Source organism: Poeciliopsis prolifica, unplaced genomic scaffold (assembly GCF_027474105.1).
Source record: "Poeciliopsis prolifica strain line A6 unplaced genomic scaffold, Auburn_PproV2 SCAFFOLD014, whole genome shotgun sequence".
Lineage (NCBI taxonomy): Eukaryota > Metazoa > Chordata > Actinopteri > Cyprinodontiformes > Poeciliidae > Poeciliopsis > Poeciliopsis prolifica.
In genome coordinates, this window is record NW_026562389.1 from 10,098,538 (window position 1) to 10,119,508 (window position 20,971).

A 20,971-nucleotide genomic window follows, 5' to 3' on the forward strand; every position below is an offset into this window, starting at 1 on the left:
GTCAAAAATGTGCCTGTTGAAACCGAGACGAGTCTCAGTTTCTGTTTCTGTTTCAAATTTTGGACTTGAAACTTTTCTAGAACATTTGAGAATCTCAGTTTGAGTGTTTTTTGTTTTGTTTTTTTGCTTCTGTAAGAGCAAAAAAAGAGGAAGATTACATTTCCACCAAAAAATAAAATTTCAGTTTGAAATGTTGAGATTTCAGAAATTCTCTAGAGAAATGTTAAAAATGTATTTTTCTAGCAAATAAAAAAATTTAGGAGCTCAGAAATTTCCTTCTATTTTCAAGAAAATAGAACAAATTTTTTTGGTAGTCAAAGGTTTTTTTAAAGAGCAAAACTATAATTTTGGTTTCAGGTGGACAAAACTGATGACAATAAAATGAGACATTTAGCTTTTTCAGAGCGATATTAATTTTCTTTCTTAGGTAATGATATCCAGTCCAGTATAAAAATCTAAATCCAGCTTTAATTATACACACAAAATCAAACAGCAACACCTGAATTAATCTGCAAAAATAAACATACATAAAACCAAAGACAGGAATAATTTAGTATTGCTGAGAAAAACAGATTTCATCTTGACCTCAATCTACATCCAGCAATTATTTGACTGCATAAACTTCGTGAAACAACTAAACTCATTTACCTCAACAGGCAACAAGTTCAGATATAATACTATGTTGCATAAATAAGGTTAGTTTTCTCACAAACTCTTGATTATGATGAATATTCATAGAAATGTTTGTGAAAGTTGGTTCGTCCAGGAATGAAAAATGATCAGAAATTTAACATCAGCATCTTTTAAACATGACATTTCATTAAACAAACTTCAGACAAGATGTAAACTTCATTGCAGTGTTTTTGTTTTAAATATTTTTGCCATTGAACACAAAAAAACAAACTTTATACACATTGTGATAAATGCTAGAATGCTTGTTTTGCTGCATAGTAAGAAATCAATATATACATAGAAAACATATTTAGTCATTGGTTAATTAGTGGAAAATCCCCATAAATCATATTTATACCAACATTTACATCAATTCCATTAAAACCACAGTGGAACAAACAGTTTGACAATTAATACTCCAAAATAAATTAAATGTCTCAAATGGAGATGATTAGTGTGTCTGAATATTCAGATATGATCATCAAATATTTATAGAATTAATAGTTTATATAAAAATAATACTTTTAAATAAAAATAACATATTGATATTAAAAATGCATAAAACATAAACATCAAAGCTAATAATTAAAACTGGAATTAACTTCAGTAATTAAATAATTACTCAATTAAAATACATTTTAATTAAATGTATTTCATTTAAATAATTCTAGAAAATTTGAGTTTTTTGGCTCGAATACCAAAAGGGAACAATTTTCACAAAAAACATTTGAGTTTAAAGAGTCAAAAATTTTATAGAAAAAATCTGAAATTATGAGATCTCAGAAATTTTCTATGAAAGTTTTGTAAAATTTCCAGCATGTGAAAATTTAATGAGGTATAAAATACCTTTTAAATAATTAAAGCATATTTTAATTATTTCAATACCATCATAACGTAACCAAGTTATTTTACAGTTAATTGTTAAATAATTTAGCTATCACAAAGTTTTATAGATCCTGACATTTGATTGGTTAACATGCACAGACCTTTAGCTGTGGACCAATCACGTCGTCCGTAGCAGAGCTGAACCTCCCACTGATTTTCATCTGATCAAATAACTTATTGATAATCAAGACTCTATAAAGATGATTAAATACAGAATATTTATGGATAATTTCAACCAGAAATGGGCCATGCAAATGTAAAATTTACACAAAAAATGTTTTAAAGTATAAAACTTATGAAATAATGACATTCAATCATATCTTCAAATATATTGATACATTCTGACGCTCCGGTGGAACGAACAATTGGAAGATTAGTTCAAACAGCCATTCTGTCAAATTGATGCTTAAAAATAATATTAATTAGTTTATTATCATTAAATTATCAATTCTTGTAAAAATTAAATTTTATTTTCTAAACAGCGATTTAATTTCCCTGCATCTAATTTAAATTTGAATAATTTTCACATGTATTTATGATTCAGCTTTTATGCAAATGATCAATATTTAACTATTTGTAACTAACTAGTAATAATTAGGAATGTAACATTAATGTTTACACCAAATGCTGCAGACGACGTATTAACTCTCCTGATTGTTTTTAATCAACAGTTTGCAAAAGTTTTAGGCAAATATATGAATAATATTAAATCACTGATTGTCTATCAATGCAGTTAAATTTGACATCATGGAGTTTATAAGCATAACAGACAATAAATAAATGTTACCAAGTCTTATTATTTTTTGTTATAAAGGAAAACTTCATTTTTAGCATTCTTGAAATTAATACACAAAAATAAAAATAATAATATGAGAATGAAGTTGCTGTATCACCTGAATAAAGTTGGAAGTTTATGACTTTATTCCTGTAATTTTATGCATTTGTTTTTCTGGCCGACATATAAAATAAATTTGCTTTATTTAAAATTTGATCCTTCAAACTGAAACGTTTGAAACGAATTGTGGGGGATTCAGCGCCTCCCAGCAGCTGCTGGTTTTTGTACTTCCTGTCTTCTGGGAAGTTTTCTCTGAGGTCACCTGAGGTCACCTGGTCATGTGTTGCCATGGAAGCAGTGATGACAACGACCTGCTGTTTTCCATCAGCCTCACTTGAGAGGCAGAGATGCGTTTGGATTTTGGGCCCAGATTGTTTTGGTTGTTTGTTGATTGTGTAAATGTTTTTCTAGGAACATGGTCTCGTTTCTCTCTAAATGTAAATGTTGTCTCAGTCCTGGTGGCTCAGATCAGAGTTTCTCCCTCCGCTGGTCTGAATGCAGGTTCATCTGTGAACTGGAATGAAATGTTGGAAGAACTGCATAAAGAAAAACATTCAGAGCTCTACAATTTCTGGATTCTGTCTGATTTCTCTTCGCAAACCAACAGGAATGTTATTAGTTCAAAAAAACGTCTGATTTTAAATCAAAACTTATCTTTGCATATTTATTGCCCACTGTTACTCCTCATGACTTAATGATTCATTTCTGATGGCTTTTAATAATAGAGGGAGAAAAAAAAACTAATTTGAGCTCATTTTTGTTTAATTTTTGGTTGAAAAAAACATTTTAAACAGAGTTAGTACCCAGGCGCAGCATTAAACTGGACTTCACAGTAAAAATGCGAGAGCAGCAAGGTCCGATTTACATCAAGTACGTCAGGCTGTGCTTGTTTCATCGTTTAATCCGTCCTGAACTTATCGTCAGAGCCGAGTCTGTGCGTCTCTCAGCTGGTCCCTGGACGTCTTGCCGGTCCCGTTGGTCTGGGCTTCCTGCTGGGACTGGAGCCGGTCCGGCAGCAGAACCTCCACCGTGTAGCTGACCCGTTTGGCCTGGAAGATGCTGTACGTGTTGTCAAACCTCAGCACATCTGTTCAACAGGAAATGGAGCCTTTTAAAGGGGAGCTTCTTGAGTTGTGGGGATTGTGGGTAAACAGTCGGGCGACTCACAGACTCCTGGCAGCTCACAGGTCAGCGACCCGTCCTCAGGAACCAGGTGAGCGTTGTACCGCTGGCTGGGAATCACTTCCTGCATTTCAGACGCTTTCTTCCACTCACCCTTCCTCGTTTTTAGAAACACCCCAAAGCCGATGTCTGCGCCTTCGCAGGAGAACTGCCACCTTAAAGAGTCGCAGATAAAACCACATGAATACAAACTGTGTAATGAGATCATCTTTAACTGAATGTATTCCCAAACTAAAGAATGTGTTAGTATTAGAGATGAACTAAAAAAATCTATCTAAAATGTCTGATTTAAAGACGACGTTATGAGCTAAATTCAGATTTTTTGGTCTCAGCTGCTTCTAAAAACAACCAGTTTAAAAAACAAACATCTGGTTTATTCTGACAATAAGTTGACATTTTTATTGAATCTGGAAAATGGAAATGCAACGTCACAAATCAACAGGCGCTAACCTTGACCTAGCAACCCCAGCCAAGCCCAGCACATTTGGTCAGCTGGTTTTTAAGACAATGCTTCACAGATGGCCTTGTGGTGGGTTCTGTTTGCACACTGACCGGAGGACGCAGCCCGGGAACAGGATCTCAAAGTCCAGCTGTTGAGAAGAACCTCGACTGACGGTCAGGACGTGTTCGTAATCCACGTTGACATGATCCCGCACGTAGTAGGAGGGAGGAACCGGTCCAACGTGGTTTATCTGCACAAGATCCACACAAGGTTAAAATACATAGAGCGATGAAAACTTGGGACGTAGAAGGTTAGAAGAAATTGAGGCTTGACTTACGATGCCGTTTTGTCTGACTGCTTGTAACCGTGTTATTATTTAGACATTCAACAGCACAACACACAGAAACGTTCTTTTTTCCATTTATTCACACAAAACTCACCAAATAAAACCAGAAGAGAGAAGATAATACATGACAGGACAGAACTCTGCCTGCTGCAATGTCATTACTGGAAAGTGAGTAAAAACAAAGTAATCTGGACTAGAGGTGGGCAATAATCATTTTTATTTTATGATCATTTTGGTTTTAATGTTGTCACCATAAATTTGACTGGAAGATAAATTGTCCCAGAAGTTAATGCTATAAACAATAATACAGTTCCTTTGAGATAATTTGATAATTATAATAATAATGCAAGAACACATCCTTTAACTTGAAATTCTAATAAACTTAAACACTGGAAGTACTTTAAAATATCAAAAAAAACAACAAAAAAACAACAAATAAAATCAAAGTTTCTGTAAACAAAAGTGTCCTGCAAAATAAAGGCTAATTGAGACCAATGACTGAAAACTTTTTATCATCCAAGAGATGATAAAAGAGAAAAATGATAAATTATACAAATGAAAATTATTGATCTAGTTTTAATTTATTGTATTATTGATTTATTGCTTATTGCGACAGGATTATTGTTGTCACAATAAATTTCCAATCATATTTTTGGGGGATTTATTTTTTCTCCACTGTTTTCAATAAAAGCATCAATAAATATCAATAAACTGTAAAGTATGATTGATTGAAGTTACTATGTGAAGTTAAATTATTTAAATTACATTTATTTATGTGACTTTTGTCCTAAAGAAGCAGATAAAAGTTTTAAGAACAATATTTGTGTCTGTGGGGCTTTAACTGTGTCATGCAGTCACAAAAAAATAAACAAATAGTTTTTAATCAGAATTGTGAGAAAACCTGAAGTCTGTTTTGCTCACCCCTAATCTGGACACACTTACAAAGAGAAAACAATAAAAACAGACAAACGCAAAGCAGACTGAAGGCTGTTTAAGGTTAAACACTCATTACATAAACTCTGCACAATTAAAACCAATTGAGAAGAAAAAATAATAAATAAAAAACCTTACAAAAATCCATAAGGCTCAAAGTTTTTCAAGTTAAAAAAAGAAATAGTTACAAATTGCAAACATCAGAAATCACTGTGACCTTGGGCTCAAAAATAATGACAGGAGGAAGAAGTTAATGGTCGGATTCATTTTCTAAGAAAAACAAAAAGATTTATTCTTAGGCTAAATATGTTTGTTTTTCTTCATCATCTTTAAAGTGGGAGAAACTTTCCAATAAAAAAAATAGTTTGTTGTTTGAAATAATATTTTTCTGCTTCTTAAATTAATAAAAACAAAACTCTAAAAAAAGATATCCTGCCAATTTTTAAAACCAATGAGGTGTTTTCATTATCATTAAATATTTTAAGGGTCAATTATTCAACCAAACACACAAAAATATCTGTTTCACATCAGTCTGCAGTGCACTTAATTATAATAATATTAGCACTTTGATTTCTGCAGCTTACAATTATTTATGCTAACCTAAATGAAACAACTAAAACATATTTAGTACAGTTGCTTAATGATGCTTTCTGAAATGATAATATTTAACAGACCTAAAGTTAAATTTAACCCTGGTGACAGATGATGTTTTCTGATAAACGTCCGCCTGGTGCTGTAAGCTCAGTGATTAGCTTACTAACCTAAATATCACCGAACGACGTGATGCACACGGCGAGCTAACCGACTAAACCCAAAACATTTAAATTTCAATCCTCGGGTTCTTCATCTGTCTTGGGCCCAATTTTTAATCTGAAGAAACATCCACAGACATGAATCAGTTTTACGATCAGTTCATAGAGCAGCTTCTACAGGGTTGGCTCTACGTTAGGCATGGGCCGGTCACCTGATCACGAGTCGCATTTCAGAGTGAGGATGAAAAATGATCCACCATTAATGGTTTGATAGATTGGAAGTAGTTCCAGTCAGTCAACTGATGGGATCTGCTAAAACTTTCTTTCGGTGGTGCAGTTTGACCGCCATCCAGCAGAGGGCATCACGGGCCATCCTTACGGGGAGCCAGTTGATGCAGAAAAAAAGGCGGCGGGGTCATGTGAGGACCAGAGGGCGGTTTGGATGATGGCGTACAAGAACAAAAAAAACAAGAATAAATTTCCACTAAAAACAGATTCTCAGAAATTTTATAGAAAAAAAATGGAAATTTCAAAATTGGAGAAGTCAAAAATTTAGGAATTAATCTAAAAACTTCAGTTTTTTAAGGGGCCGGGGGGAGGAGGGTTGCATATTTTCGATGTCAAATTCAGCAACTTTTCTTATTTTTCTATAAAATTTCTGACATCTAAAAGTTTTTCACTTTTTTTCTTGGCAAATATCCGAACTTTGGAGCTCAGAAAAAAAAGTTCTGAAATTATTGTTTAAATTTTAGAGTTTCTTTCTAACAAATCCTTTTCTTTTTTTTTAACCTAATTTGGAATGCAAATGGGACTTTATGACGTCGTTTTGAACTGTAGACACTCGACAAACCCCTTAAATTTCACTTTATATTTTTGTGTTCAGCAACTTCAGAGGTTCCTGTTTTGTTATATTTTATAAATATGTCTAAGTTTATTAATGTGAGAAAACCATGATTTTCCCATTTATTCATAATACAGCTGGCAGATAATATTGTTAAATGATACGTTTCATTCCGGCCCATGCCTTTACTGCATCAGCTACAGAGAATCTGATCCAGCAGGGAGATTTTTATGGATTTGCTTTTCCTATTCCAGCGAAGCGAAGCGGGAGAGCAGCAGCATGAACAGCTCTGCTGTAGAGCAGGAGGGAACAGAGCCGTCAAGATAAATTATCCCAGAAGTTACTGCAATGAACTATGACAGCTGTTGTGTTGAAACCATTTTCATTTAATCCAATTATAATGGGAAAATAATGAAAACACACATTTTCAAGGATCAATAAACTTTAAACTCTGGAATGCATTTTAAATATCCAAAATAAATAAACAAAAACAAAGGAAACAACAAATAAAATGAATTATGAAGCAAAATTTAAAACCGCCAGACTGAAAGGTTTTACTATCCAGTTTCTGGTACAAAAAGAGAAAAAAATAAAAGCAATAAATGATGCAAATGGAAATGATTGAGTTTGTTTTAATTTATCTAACAATTTAACTAACTTATTGCTTATTATTACAGGCTCAACCAGTAAAACTATGTTTTGTATCTACAATAACCAACAACATACTACTTTATTTGTTCACTTCCAGTACTGCCTCTTTATTTTATTATTGAAAAGGAAAAAGTTTTTTTTCCACTTGACGATTTTGGCTCATGTAACAAAAAGTTTGGACATCCCTGCTGTATTTTACACTAAAACAGCTTAAATATAATCCCAACATTGAATGATCCTGTGAGATTTACATAGATTGGGTTCCCAGGATGGCTTACGGAGATCCATTTCTTTATTTCAGGTGTTTTGTCAGGACAGGTAAATCTGGCGGTCGCAGAGCGAGCATGAACCAAACTTTGCAAGTCAAATGTAAAGATGCAATATTTCATGTGCAGCCGGCAGCATCTAGTAAAGCAAAGCTGCGATAAACTACATGAGCAAAAGGCAAAAGCATTGCAAAAGTAAACGCATATCCAGAACAATCCAAAGCAGCTATTTGATTTATTTAATCTTTTTAAATCTACAGCAGGCTGAGTGGCTGAAGTTGGAGTCAGACTGGCATCCAGTAACAACATGTTTGATGAACAATCTGTCAGGAAAACCTGAGATCATCCCACTTCCCCATGCTGGACATTTTACTTTAAACAAAGTTTAAACCTTTAAAATTAATCACACAAGTGACATCCAGAGCCAACAGTAGACTTAAACTTCAATTTGCTTTAATTCCACTTCTTTTTTCTAACTAATCATAAGAAATGATAGTCAGACAGGAAGAGAAGGTTTTCTGAAGAGAGAGCAAGTTTCCAACCTGAACAGTTATAAAGTAGTTGAGACTATTTCTTATTTCAAAGCATGAAAGTTTGAAAGAATGAAGTCAGTAACTTTAGTATCAAATAATTGCAATAATGGATGATTCAAGTTTTCTTTTCAGAAAACATTTGTAATAAATCACATTAAGATTATAAAAAGAGTAACTAATAAGTTATTAGTTATATAATCAATATAACTAATAACCCTACCGTTAGGGAAAGATTGGCTAGATTATTGATTTTACTTATCTGATTATTTCTGCTACTGATTTAAGCTGTACTGACCCTTGCAAAAATGCTTTACTATTAAAATATTTAGCATAAAGAAAACATGAACGATGTTGTGGACATTCAGTTAATGAGTCACCTCAAAGTTCTTGGTTGTAAAATAGGTATGATGTTTGATTCTGCAGAGGAAAAGTAGAAAATGTTGTATAGTTTTCTTTTAGCCCAAAGCTATACGTAGAACAACATGCTTGGGAGCCACCAGAGTCACTAAAACCAGCTGGTAAGTTGTAATAAAGAGAAGGAGCAACTGTTAACAGGTGTGTCCTGAGAAACTGCAGGCTGATTCGTCTGGCTAATTCACAAGGGGAAGAAGGATGCAGGTCATCAGAAACCAGGCGAGTCTTTCTCAGTTCTGGAGACGGTAAATCCCAGCAGATTTAGGAAACTCGATTCATTCAGTACACAGAGAGCTGGTAGCGCATTTCCCCTCTCAGAAGAGGAAGTGGAGAAAAGAGAGTGAAAGCGGGGGGTGTTGCGCAACAACAAACCGTTTCTCTTGGTTTGTATGAACAGACTGCATCTCATCGTTTCCTGCTACTGATTTAATATTAGTAGCATCATCGTTGAGTTAATGTTTGAAAAGGAAGCCTGTTGTAAACACTTAAAATTTGCATCCGGTTCTCTCTGGACTCATAAATGTCTCGGATTACATCATTAAAGTCTGTTCTGCACAGATGAGTCAGCATCCCAGATGTTTTTCCAAATAAAGACCAGAAAACAACCCAGAGTCCTAAAGAGCTCTACAAGCTTTATTTCTCACCTAAATTAAACATCTTAGACCAAAATGTGTCCAGATTACATCTTTTCAATGACATTTGCAGCTACTTACAAACATATTGGAGACACTTTGTGACATTTTGTCACTTAACAGCCATATTTAATGTGTTTGTGGGGATTTGATGTAAAATCAGTATATAATGGTGGAGGGAAAGAAACATTGTTTACAAGTAAACAATGTGCTTATGTTAAGTAAAACCCAGAACAGCTTTAAAAGTCACCTCACTGGTAAACAGAGTCCACCTGTATGTGATGTAATTTCAATATAAATCATCTGTTCTGTAAAAGCCTCAAAGGTTAAAGAGCAAACAAACAGAACCAACAGAGGTCAGGGGGAAACCTTCAGCAGGTTACTGGTTCAGCATTCACACCAGACGAGGTTAGTCCGCTTTTTAAAGCCAGCTGACCAAACATACTGGATCTCTGCATGGGTTGCTCAGTGATGGGTGAAACTCGCCTGCTAGGTAACGAGGCAGCGCTTGCTGATTTATGGCATTCAAAAACCTTTTGTGACAGTTTTTTTTTTTTTACCAGACACTAAAAAGTATTAGCTTATTGCCAAAAAAAACTGCTTGGTGGGTTATTTTTAATGCTTTAGCCGTTTCTGGAAGCACAAAAACATCTAAACTGTTTGCCTAAGATGTTCCCTTTAAACCAGCGTGGCGACCTCAGAGGCCGACCCAGAGTCAGCCTGGTGAGCAGTAATTTGAAATACTTTCCCCTCACTTTGCAATGATGCTCCACTTTGTGTTGCTCCATAAAACCTGTTGAACTTTGTGTTGCAATGTGTCAAACATGTGGAATCGGCAACCAGCTGTTTTCTTTTTCAACCAGTTCTGATCAAAACACGACTGAAAAGAGAGCTCTGCTTCTCCGCCGTTCAAACTGTTACCAGTTTCTGTTTGTTTCTGGAAAATCTCAGCATTAGCATGGCCTGGTTAGTTGCTACTTTTGTCTTTTATTGCTTGTTGAACTACGACAGAGCAGAGTACCTCAGTCAGCTGAGGTCAAGATAACCTTACTGAAGTTGATGAAAGCCGCTTTACTGCAGGTGTGATTAAGAACTGATTTTTAATCAAGATCAGAAAACCCGTAAGGTGGAATCAAAGGTCTGAAAGTCTAAAATAGCTGAATCTGCTGAGGAAAGGCCAACAATTAAAATAAATGTACCTAAAACTGATCAAAAGGTTTTAGGTTTTTAGTTAGAAACTAAAAAGGCAAACGCCGTTTCCAGAATCAAAGAGCCAGAGATCTATTTTTGTTGCTCTAGATACGTATCTTTCCCAACCCATCAGCCACTTCCTGCATGAAATAATCAGCAGCAGCAGCGGCAGCAGGTTTGCTGACTCACCCTGGTCCGACAGCGAGGATCTCCATCAGGATCCGTCGCCTTGCCTCCGTAAATGGCCGGCAGCTCTTCTGCGTCGATGTGCTTCAGTAAAACCTCCTGCCAGTTTCCTGGAAAAACAGGACAGAATGTGTTTACAGCACATTATAAATAAGCTGCTCTTAACACAAACAACCATGTTTAGACTGAAAAGATGGAAAAATATGAGAAGTGAGAACAATATGCTGGTTTTACTCAACCATGTCTAAGTGATGCCATGTGGTTTGACATTATGTGGTTTTGATTTATGGTCTTTGCTGTGCAACAGCTCAGTGTTGCGCAGTCTGGCAGTTTGAGGCTCATTCATTTCACTCCAGTTCATTAGAAACAGCTTCAGACTATATATTTTCCAAAATAAGAAGGAGCTGAAATTTAAAAGTATTAAATTGGTCTTTAATAGGAATGAAAGATATCGATAAATGAAGTTGATTTATCTGGTCAAAAGTCTAATGGTTAACTTATTTGCAGTGCAGATGGGCTTTCAACAACATAAAACAATTTAAAAGGCAATAAAACAACATAGCATCACTGCACAAATCCTAAAAGTTAATTTCAACCAGCTCTGGAGTGACGTGTCCACGTCTCACCCCCCAGGATGTGGATCTTTTGCCGCGTGATTTCACTCAGAAAGTGCTTGATGAGGTTATAGGCCACAGGAAAGAGTTTAGGAGCTGAAGGAGAGAAAAATATAGAAAATAATGTCAAATAATAAGTGTGTTGCAAGCATACATGGAGCACAAGTTTGACTTTACTTTGGACTTTCTCAATTAAACAAATGGTTAAAAATATACATATAAAATTAAATATATTCACATATTTAAAATAAAATAAAAAACTTTCAATAATTGGGTTTATGTGTTGTTTTACAACCATGAACTATGAACAGTTAAACACCTTCTATCATGTGTACAGTTAAATACATTGCTATTTATAAACTGGTTATGTGAAGTTAGTTCCATGATTTATAATTTTATTTTATTTTTTTAAAATAAGTTTACCTTTAATTACAAACAGCCTCTTCAGGCCTTCTGGGTAGTTATCTTCAAACATCTGGAGGATCTGCAGGAGAAACGCAGCAGAAAATCAGCAAATTGTTCATTTTAAGAGAGGATTTTGCAGTTAGTGTCGCTTTGCACCTCTCCATATGTTTCTATCGCAGGTTTCCATAAGTGCTTCAGCCCCAGACCTTCAACATCGTAGATCATCGTGATCGACTCGATATGCCTGCCCAGCTAAAACACAACACAGAACAATATTAAAACTAAACGTACACGATGGAGAAACAGGGATAAAACAGGGTGCGATAAAAGTTAAGCTACTTATTACAAATCCAAAAAACTATTCTGACAAAAATCCTCATTTGTAATGCAGATCTTTAGGAAGTGTGGTTCGTGTCATTAAACTACACAAAATAACCATATTTAAGCATAATTTTAAATTTATTGATACTCTAACTGAACAAATGATGGAGAAAATAGTAAAAATTAACAATCAAGACTAATTGCGATTTTGGAATAAATCAAAATGTTTGCCAAAGAACTAATAAATTATCAGATTAATTTAAGAATTTTCTATAATTTCAGAATTTAACAAGTCAAAAATCTGCTTCAAAAATCTCAACATTTTGGGTTTGCTCAGATATTTTCTAGAAAAAGGAAATTTCAGAGTTTCAAATGTAGAAAATGTTCATATTTAAAAGAAAATGTTTTTTTCTCAAATTTTTTATTTTCAGAGCTCTGAAATCTCCTTGTTTTTTATTGATTTTTTTTAATAAATCTCAAAATTTCAGATTTTTTTCTGGCAAACTTTCAACTTTTCAATCTCAGTAATGTCTCAGTTTTTTATTATTTCTTAGCTTAATCTGAAAACGTCTGAGTTTATCTGGCAAATGTTTGACTTTTTGACCTATAAAATTTCCATATTCCTTAAAAAATTTTCAGATTAATTTCAAAATTTCTGAGTCTTTTGGTGGAAATTTTCTCCTCTTTCCATCTTTGTGGCCTAATATATTGTGGTGAGTTCCCATGCTTTAGTCTATCAGCGTCAGGACAGGGTGTCCGCCTTCGCGTTAGCATCCTTTGCTCTTACTCTCTCTGACTGCAGGTCGCATTCCTTCTGCAGCATCTCGCAGTCTCTGATCTTGGACTTGATGAAGTCCTGCTTGGAGGCAGACAGGAAGAGTCCTTTGGGGTCCACGGGTCCAATCACGTCGTACCAGACGGGGCTGCCTTCGCGGTCGTAGCCACACATTCCTCCTGAGAGATACTTCTCTATCACCTACAGGGGGCGGCCATTTTGAATCACACGGCTGCTTTTTAAGACTGAAAGCTGCTTTTCCATCACAAATACATGCAAATCTTTGTCTATATTTTGCTAATGTAAAAACGACAATCAAATAATAAAAAAAAACAAATATGAAAAACTTAAATCACACATATCTATTTCGATATGCCGCAAAAACATGGCGGCATATTCAAGCCATTATAGATAGAAAAAAGGAGAACATCTCTACTAAAACATTTGAAGAGTTTAAAAAGTCAAAAATTTTATAGCAAAAAAAAAGTTCTACAAAAAATTTTCTGGAATTTATTTCCCCAGGAAAATGTGAAACGTTTGGTTTCCAAAGTCAAAACTTTTCATGTCTTTAGTCTCGAAATTCCAGATTTGTTTTGTTCGTTTTTAAAACTCAGAAATTTCCTTATTTTGTTTTTTTTTAATCTCTGAGATTGATATCAATACTTTGGAGAATTTTCTAACAAATTTCCAACTGGTTAAAGTCAGAAATTTCCAAGTTTTTCTCTTGAAAATTCCTGACATTAATTTCAAAATTCTTGAGCAAATCGAAACAATTTTCTTTACTTGAAAGTTTTTTCTTGAAAATTTATGACAATTTCAATATTTTAGTTTTTTAAATTTTTTTAACTTTTCAAACAAAGGAATTTCCATTTTCTGAGATTAATCTCAAACTTTCTAAGGTTTTTGCTCCACATGTTATTTTTCATCTTCAATAATTTCAATTAATATTAAAACTTTTTTATTAACTTTGTTTAAATCAAGCTTTGTCATAATTTCCATTTGGACAGTTTTATCTGGAAACGCAGCAGCCAGGGTTTGTTTTTGTGTTTTACCTCTGGTGGTTGCCAGTCGGTGGTTATTGTGTCCACTTTCATGTGTTTCCTGAACTCCAGGTGCTGAAACAGAAGATTTGTTTGTGTTTAGCTTAAACATTAGCATTAGCATGGCGGATTTTCACATGCCCTGCAGATTAGAGGAGGCAGATTAGCTGTAAATGATGCAACCGGTAATCTTAACCTGCTACAGGTCTTTATTTAATCTCTTGTCTGTGTCTTATCTGCCTCTGGGTGCAGCAATGACTCAGTTTGTGAACCTTCACCCCCCCTCTGCCCGCTATAATCTGGAGCCTCGCCTGCAGCTTGCTCCACAGATTAATTAATAAAAACGATGTGTTTGTTTTTAGCTCCTTTGTGTAATTTTCTGTAGATTATTTAATAATACATAATAATGCGTCACCTTTCGCAGCATGGCCTCGGACTTCTGCACATTGAAGTTTCTTGCTGAAACAGAAAAGGCAGAGGTTTAATCTGGTGAAAAATGTCTTAATCTGAGATTACACACACATCCGGTGGTTTTAATTTTTCTGTAGCTCTAAAAATAATTATGGAAAAACAGAAAAATAGTCAAGACAGTTTTGAGACACTGAACAATCAAATGTAACAATCCCAGACGTTTTCACGATGTAAATTATGAGATTATAGATTAACAGAAAGGAAAGATTTTTCCTAATGTCTGGAGTTTAGATGTTTCTGTAATTCAGAGAAGGTGGCAATGAATTAAAAATATTCACTTTTATAACCAGTTATTAAACCACCTTTGGAGAGCAGAGTGGACAGTTCAATGTCTAAGACTCTGTAAGGTGATTAACCGTCTGGCAGCGGGATGAGCCTGGATTATGCTGCATTCACTGACCCACCGTTAAAACCAGGAGGCGTCGCTAACGCCTCTTTTTTAGCTTTCAAGGCGCCGTATCACACTCCCTTTAAGTGTGTCGCCCAGAGTAGCGGTGTCCAAACATTTTGTTATTTTGGACAAAATCATCAAGTCAACAGTAATTATTGGCCCAAAAAAAATAAACAAAATTGTTTTGTTTTTTTCAGTTCCCAACAAGGAACCAACAATAATTTTTATGAAGCTACAATGGTCTCAACACTTGCAATAGTATTTAAAATGTAATAAATGTGAGAAGTGCTGCAGTAGATCATTTGGATCCTTTAATAATCTCTCTAGGCTGGAAAAGCAGGTGAGCTCCGTCATAAAGTTCAGTTTTTTACCCACTGATTCAAAGCTCAGGTCAAAATCAATCTGGAGAGAGTAAACCTGGCTTTTATTATCTTTATGGCCGGCATAGATGCGATTTCCTTACACTTTGGCCTCGATCAGATAAATCTTCCTCATTAGCCGCTGCTCTCATTGGTAAGTGAGAATGTGACCATATATCAGCTGATTCTCTGGAGCCAGTTTACACGTTTGTTTGTTTGTTTGTTTGTTTGTTTGTTTGTTTGTTTGTTTGTCGGCTATTCCTGCTGCATTTATTTAGATATTTAGGCAGAAATCATTTTCTTTATCCCTTTGTGTCAGAGCAGCAATAAAAAGTTGTGACTTTTAATTAGCATATTTAGCCTCGTAATTCATTATCAATACCAATAGATGGTCAATAGATCTGATAGAATGCTTTGATTAACAATTGATGACCTTATGTGGTAGAAGTACAAATCTTTCCCCATGACTCTGTCAAACATATAGTAGCTCTATCAATAAATAAATAAATAAAATAATTCAATTGGTCTTAATTTTTCAATATTCTGAGAAACTAAATTCAGATGGGGGCTCGTCTGGTGCTTCTTTTATTCCCAAACTGCATTAGGAATCATGTAAAATTGTATTGTTTAACCGTTTGACTGTACTGTGTTGTTAAAATTCTAATTATTGCATCATTCCACTGCAAAAAACACAAAACGTCAAATGTTATTACACTTGGAAGAAGTCAAGTATCTTTTGAGCAAGAAATAAAAGCTTTTTTAAGTAAGTGATACCTTCATATTGATTAAAAAGTTCTAGTTGGCAGGTTAATTTATAACATGGGAAACATGTCTTGTTACAGGTTAAATATTTTGCTACTTTTTTATCAATATTAAGGAATTATTTATTTAAAATAAGCTCCTAATTCTTTCTGAAAAACTACTTGTAATTCAATACATTTGAAATAAGACAAGATATTTGGACTAAAACTAGACAAAAATATTTGGTGAGATTTTGTGTTTTTACAGTGCAATCAGGCTTTTTGTGTTAAATCTTATTTTTATGCAACATTAAATGGTAAATTTAGTTTTACATAAGTGCCAGGGTGACATAACTTTAACTATCTAGCACATTTATCGCAGTAACAGAGCTTTATTGTTCAAGTTCGCCTTCTTGTTTCCCAGAGGCCAAAGCTTGCATTTCATAACTGAACGAAGCTTAATTAGGAGAACAAAGAGCCTTCAATGCTGCTCTCAGTTCTTGGTAAGAAACTATTTCTCAATATCTTCCAACCCCTGAGCAGAGCAGCAGACTCCTGCAGCCACCGTAGTCCAGTCCTAATGAGATTAGCTCTGGATTAGATCAATACTCAGATTGTTGGACCTCTGCTTTAGCCTCCCATATCCTCCACTCTAAAACACGGTTTTATTTATTCATTTCAAACTGTTTTTTTAAAAAAACAAGAAATCAAGCAATCAGTAGAACAAGAGAAAACATGTGCAAAATAATTAGCTTTACCACGACTTTTAGGTTTGAAAAGGAGGATGTTGACATTTATTATGTCTTAACTTAATGAAATGTATTATTTACTGAGTCAGTAAATATCAGAAATTTGTAATTAAAAGCATGTTTTATGGTATTCATGCTCCTGTTCGATTTACTGGGTTAAGAACAAAAAATAAATTATAATACATAAACAAAATGATTACAAACTGAATGTCAAGACAAGAAAATCTACGGACTAATAATACTAATAATATTAATAATTACAATTTCAAATAAACTCCTTGCCAATGTAAACCTTATACATTTTTCATAATGTGTAATATAACAAATAAAATTAAAAAAAACAACAGAAAAAAATCTTTTAGCTCGGAGATTTTATCTCCGAGCTCAAACAGATGTGGAGAATACATAAAATAAATTCATTTAATCTTCTCTTGCAACTTAAAAGAAATGACAGGAACCAAATTTTCTGGATTTATATCTATGAATAAAACATAATTTACTCATCAACCTGGAGCTTCTCAGCTTTGATCACAAACCTGAGAAGACATAACGGCGCGACGGACATTTTCCCTGCACATCTCAGTATGTTTTTGTGGATACGAGTCGATGCAAAATGACGTCAAACAGCAGATAATCCATCAGTGTTTATAAGTTCAGCTGAAATCAAGAGTTTCTCTGTCAACTTCTGCAAACTCTGCTCACTTGAGTTGCATCTCAGTTTTATGTAATTCAGCTTCTGCTTTCTGCTTAAAGAGCAACACAAATTAATGGAAACCCAGAAAAGAAGCAAAAACTGTTGGCTGATGCAGATGGAGACTTTTTTTAAATTAAGTACAATAATTAATTCAATTTCAACATGGGAAAATGTCTTGTTATCAGTGAAATAATCTGCCAGTGGAACTAGAACGTTTTCATCAATATTAAGGAATTAATTACTGAAAACAAACTGTTATTTCTTTTGGAAAAGTTACTTGTAAGTAAGTTTTGTCTTATTTCCAGTGAACCAGACAAAAGATACTTTGTGAGATTTTATGTTTTTGCAGCGCTCCCAGTCGTAGAGGTTCCTGCAGAGCCCTGGTTGATTTCAAAATAAAAAGAAATGAGAGCAGAAGAAGTGATTCGCTCACCTCGGAGCCAGCGCAACAGGAAGTGGTCATCCTGTGCAGGAAGTTGAGGAAGAATGTCTTGTATCTTCGATCGAAACTAAAAACAGGTAAACAGACAAATGTGGATTAATTATTATCATTTGGTAAATAATGACACTTTTAATGCAGAGTTACATCACCAGGCTATGACATCAAATCAGGATTTTGTGTGTTTAATTTGCTTTTACTATAAAATTGTTTTTGCATTTTTCACAACTCAGCAGATACAATGTGAGGCTTCCATTTCAAAAGGTTTTGATGCCCCAGATTGAAATGACTTTGTGTATCTGGGAGCGCCACTGCGTTTATTCCGAGCCAGTCTGGAGCTGGAGGGAGCACTGGTTGGACTGGTGAGGCTTTCCCACCCTAATCTATTGTTTCAGGCACACACCAGGCGGGACTTATCGGGCGCCTCGCCTAAACTGGAACAAAAGTTCGATGCATGTCGTTGCACGCTGCAGCTTTACGATGCGTCTGAAGACCTTGAGTTACTTTGGGAAGTTTCCAGAAAATCTCCAGGCTGCCGCTGAAGATCTGTAAACTTTCCTCCATGTTTGCTAAAACTGAACATGAAAGTAACATATCCTGTTACTTTTGTAACAATGCAATCATGTTAAGATGTCTGTTTGGAGGATTCCCTTGCAGGCGTGGCTCTCTCCTATGGGTGTACTGTCTCTTTAAGACAAACTGTTCGACTCCCTGAGGAGCTGAAACATGCTGGAGATTTTATTTATCTCTCAATTGGTTAAGAGTTAGGAATTTCAAATGGTTTATATGAGACTTAAAAGTCTATTTTAGTTGTTACCTCATCAGTATTTATGCTCCTTGAAGTTTCCCCACATTTTCTCATTTTACAATCACAAACCTCCACGAGTTTTATGGGGTTGAACCGTAATTCATGGAAGAGTTGCAAAAAAATCTCAAAGTAAGCAAAATAATTTTTGTTGATCAACACGCCCTATATACGATGCTGTTTTAGAGCCAAAATTAAGACTTTTGAAAACAGTGACGACTTCATCCTCATTACAGGAAGCTACATCTGTTCTTGAGCTAGCTACCAATTAATGAGCGGCCATGTTGGGTCGCTAGCAGGCGACTACTCACTTGCCTGCTTGCAAGTGAGTAGTCACTACTTTGGTAGTCACTTCCAAAGTCCGTTATCTTTGGAGAGGTTGACATCCCCATTGGATTGCCCTACTTCCTCTACTGTCCATTAACGCAGATAGTGCTGGAGAAGCTAACGATTAGCAAACCTAGTCATTGGCGGGGTCACCCACTGGACTCATTCAGGTGTCCATGAGCACAGATAAGCTAGTGCTGGAGAAGGTAACAACTAGCTTGTCTAGTCTGGTCACTAATTGGCTTGACTTCTCCCTTTGCTATCCATTTGTTTGGTATAGGTTAGCACTAGCCTTGGAGATTCTAGCGTTAGCCTTGGATAGAGTAGGCTAACAGCTAGGATGGGTAGGTTAGTCACTCACTGGATTGTCTACTTCGTCAGCTAACAACTAGCCCGCCACAGATGGTCACTAACTGTATTAACTACTTCCTTTCCTGTCCATTAGCCTTGCATAGTTTAGTATTCACCTTGGATAGCCTGGTATTAGCTTTGGATAGGATATTGTGCCTAGAGTAGTCATCCACTGGACCTACTTCAAACCTACTTCCTCTACTACAGGACTAGTCTATCTACGTTAGTGCAGATAGACTAGTCCTGGAGAAGCTAACAATTAGCATTCCTAGTCGTTAGTGGGGTAACCCTCTGGACTGCCTACTTATTTGGGTGCCCATTAGCGCAGATAGGCTAGTGTTGGACAATTGGATTGACTACTACTATTTGCAGGTGGCCAGTTTAAGCATGCTAGTTACCAACCAATCCAATGCTAATGCTAGCCTATCCATGCTAATGGACAGTAGAGGAAGTAGGCTATCCAGAGGGGGACCAGCCTAGACATGCTAGTTACTAGCCTCTCCAAAACTAACACAAATGAGTAAGGCACGATTGAGAATGGATATAGCCTCTGGCGACAAGAAATAGCAACTACTATGTGCGCAATAGTCTTTTGGCACTAAAATTGTCCCATAGAAGAACGGCAATGGCATAGATTCTGGATGAATGGACTTAAATACAGAGCGGATGCGACTTACAGCTGTAACTGAAAACCTCCACCTCTACTCTGACCTACCTTCTGTTGGTCCATTGGTCAATTTAAAAGACTGAAATTTGTGGTTATAAATGAGAAAACAGAGACGTTTCCAGAAATTGCTCCTACAAAAGAGCCACCGATTGATAAGCTGATGTAAATATGCCCATATATGTATTTTACAGTAGCTTCCTATTTACTCTCTTACAAAAGTAGTAAATTGAATGTTTTCATGTCATGGTGTTACGAAGCCTTTTTAGTGAGGAAGGGCATCCAAACCTGATATAATGGATCAAAATTATGGGAAAAACTGCATGTGAACAATTATTACGCTTTTCCACATTTCTTGATTGACATTAACGAAAATAAGCAGGATTTAAAAAAACAGAGTAAAACTAGATGAAAACATTATGAGGAGCTTTTTTGATTATTAAAAATAAAACTTACTTGTTCCAGCGCCTCAGCCTGCTTGGCACTGAGGTCTTCAACTCTTCCGCTCATCTCAGACCTGAAGCTGGCGGACAGCAGGGCTTATTCACATCCACAGATAGGAGCCGTTAACTGCGGGCCGGTTTCCGTGTCTGACGCCGCCCCGTGATGTCCGAGTGCGGCCGCAGTCTCCTGTTACCCTCCGCTGACGACGGCTGGAGGTGGAAAACGAAACGGAGGAGGGAACAACGTAAACACGACTCTCACAGACGCAACGCCAGCAGGTGATCGCTTTAAGAGGCTGACTCGGCCAAAGATCTGCGAGGCAACGAGAGAAGTCACTCCGCCGCAGGAAGAAGGCGCAAATGGAGGCTCCGCCTCCAAGTATGGAGGCCACCGAGGACCAAAACTTGGTAATAAACCTTTATTTAATTAAACACGGGAAATTAATGCAAAAATATAATAAATAAATAAATTAGATGAAGAAATTAGTTAATTCTTCAGATTTTTCATTAGACCGCAATATCAAAAATACAAAAAAATACACATAAAGAATTTAATTTAGTCTTTGAGTAGAAAAATTAACATTTTATTGTCTAACATACAATAACACAACATTCCTTTAGT

The 20,971-nt window shown here is 35.6% G+C and overlaps 1 protein-coding gene across 1 annotated transcript; it reads right to left on the reverse strand.

The window, feature by feature from the left end:
- Window positions 1-448: 448 nt before the first annotated feature.
- On the reverse strand, window positions 449-20,694 carry LOC129366018 (SEC14-like protein 2). The gene is made up of 12 exons (XM_055039609.1): window positions 20,363-20,694; window positions 17,754-17,829; window positions 14,332-14,375; window positions 13,929-13,991; window positions 12,889-13,077; window positions 11,937-12,032; window positions 11,799-11,859; window positions 11,388-11,471; window positions 10,765-10,871; window positions 4,127-4,266; window positions 3,560-3,729; window positions 449-3,479 (listed from the first exon to the last, which is right to left on the reverse strand). Exons 1-12 carry the CDS (start codon window positions 20,414-20,416, stop codon window positions 3,313-3,315), a joined length of 1,251 nt encoding a protein of 416 aa, XP_054895584.1. The 5' UTR covers window positions 20,417-20,694; the 3' UTR covers window positions 449-3,312.
- Between the last annotated feature and the right edge of the window lie 277 nt (window positions 20,695-20,971).

Excerpts from the sequence above, each read along its gene's own strand:
- LOC129366018 (XM_055039609.1), bottom strand. The coding sequence starts at position 20,416 with ATGAGCGGAAGAGTTGAAGACCTCAGTGCCAAGCAGGCTGAGGCGCTG. Across the intron at positions 12,033-12,888 it reads GCGACCTGCAGTCAGAGAGA|CTGGGCAGGCATATCGAGTC; the intron begins GTAAGAGCAAAG and ends GTTGTGTTTTAG. Across the intron at positions 4,267-10,764 it reads ATCCTCGCTGTCGGACCAGG|ATAAACCACGTTGGACCGGT; the intron begins GTGAGTCAGCAA and ends GATCTTGTGCAG.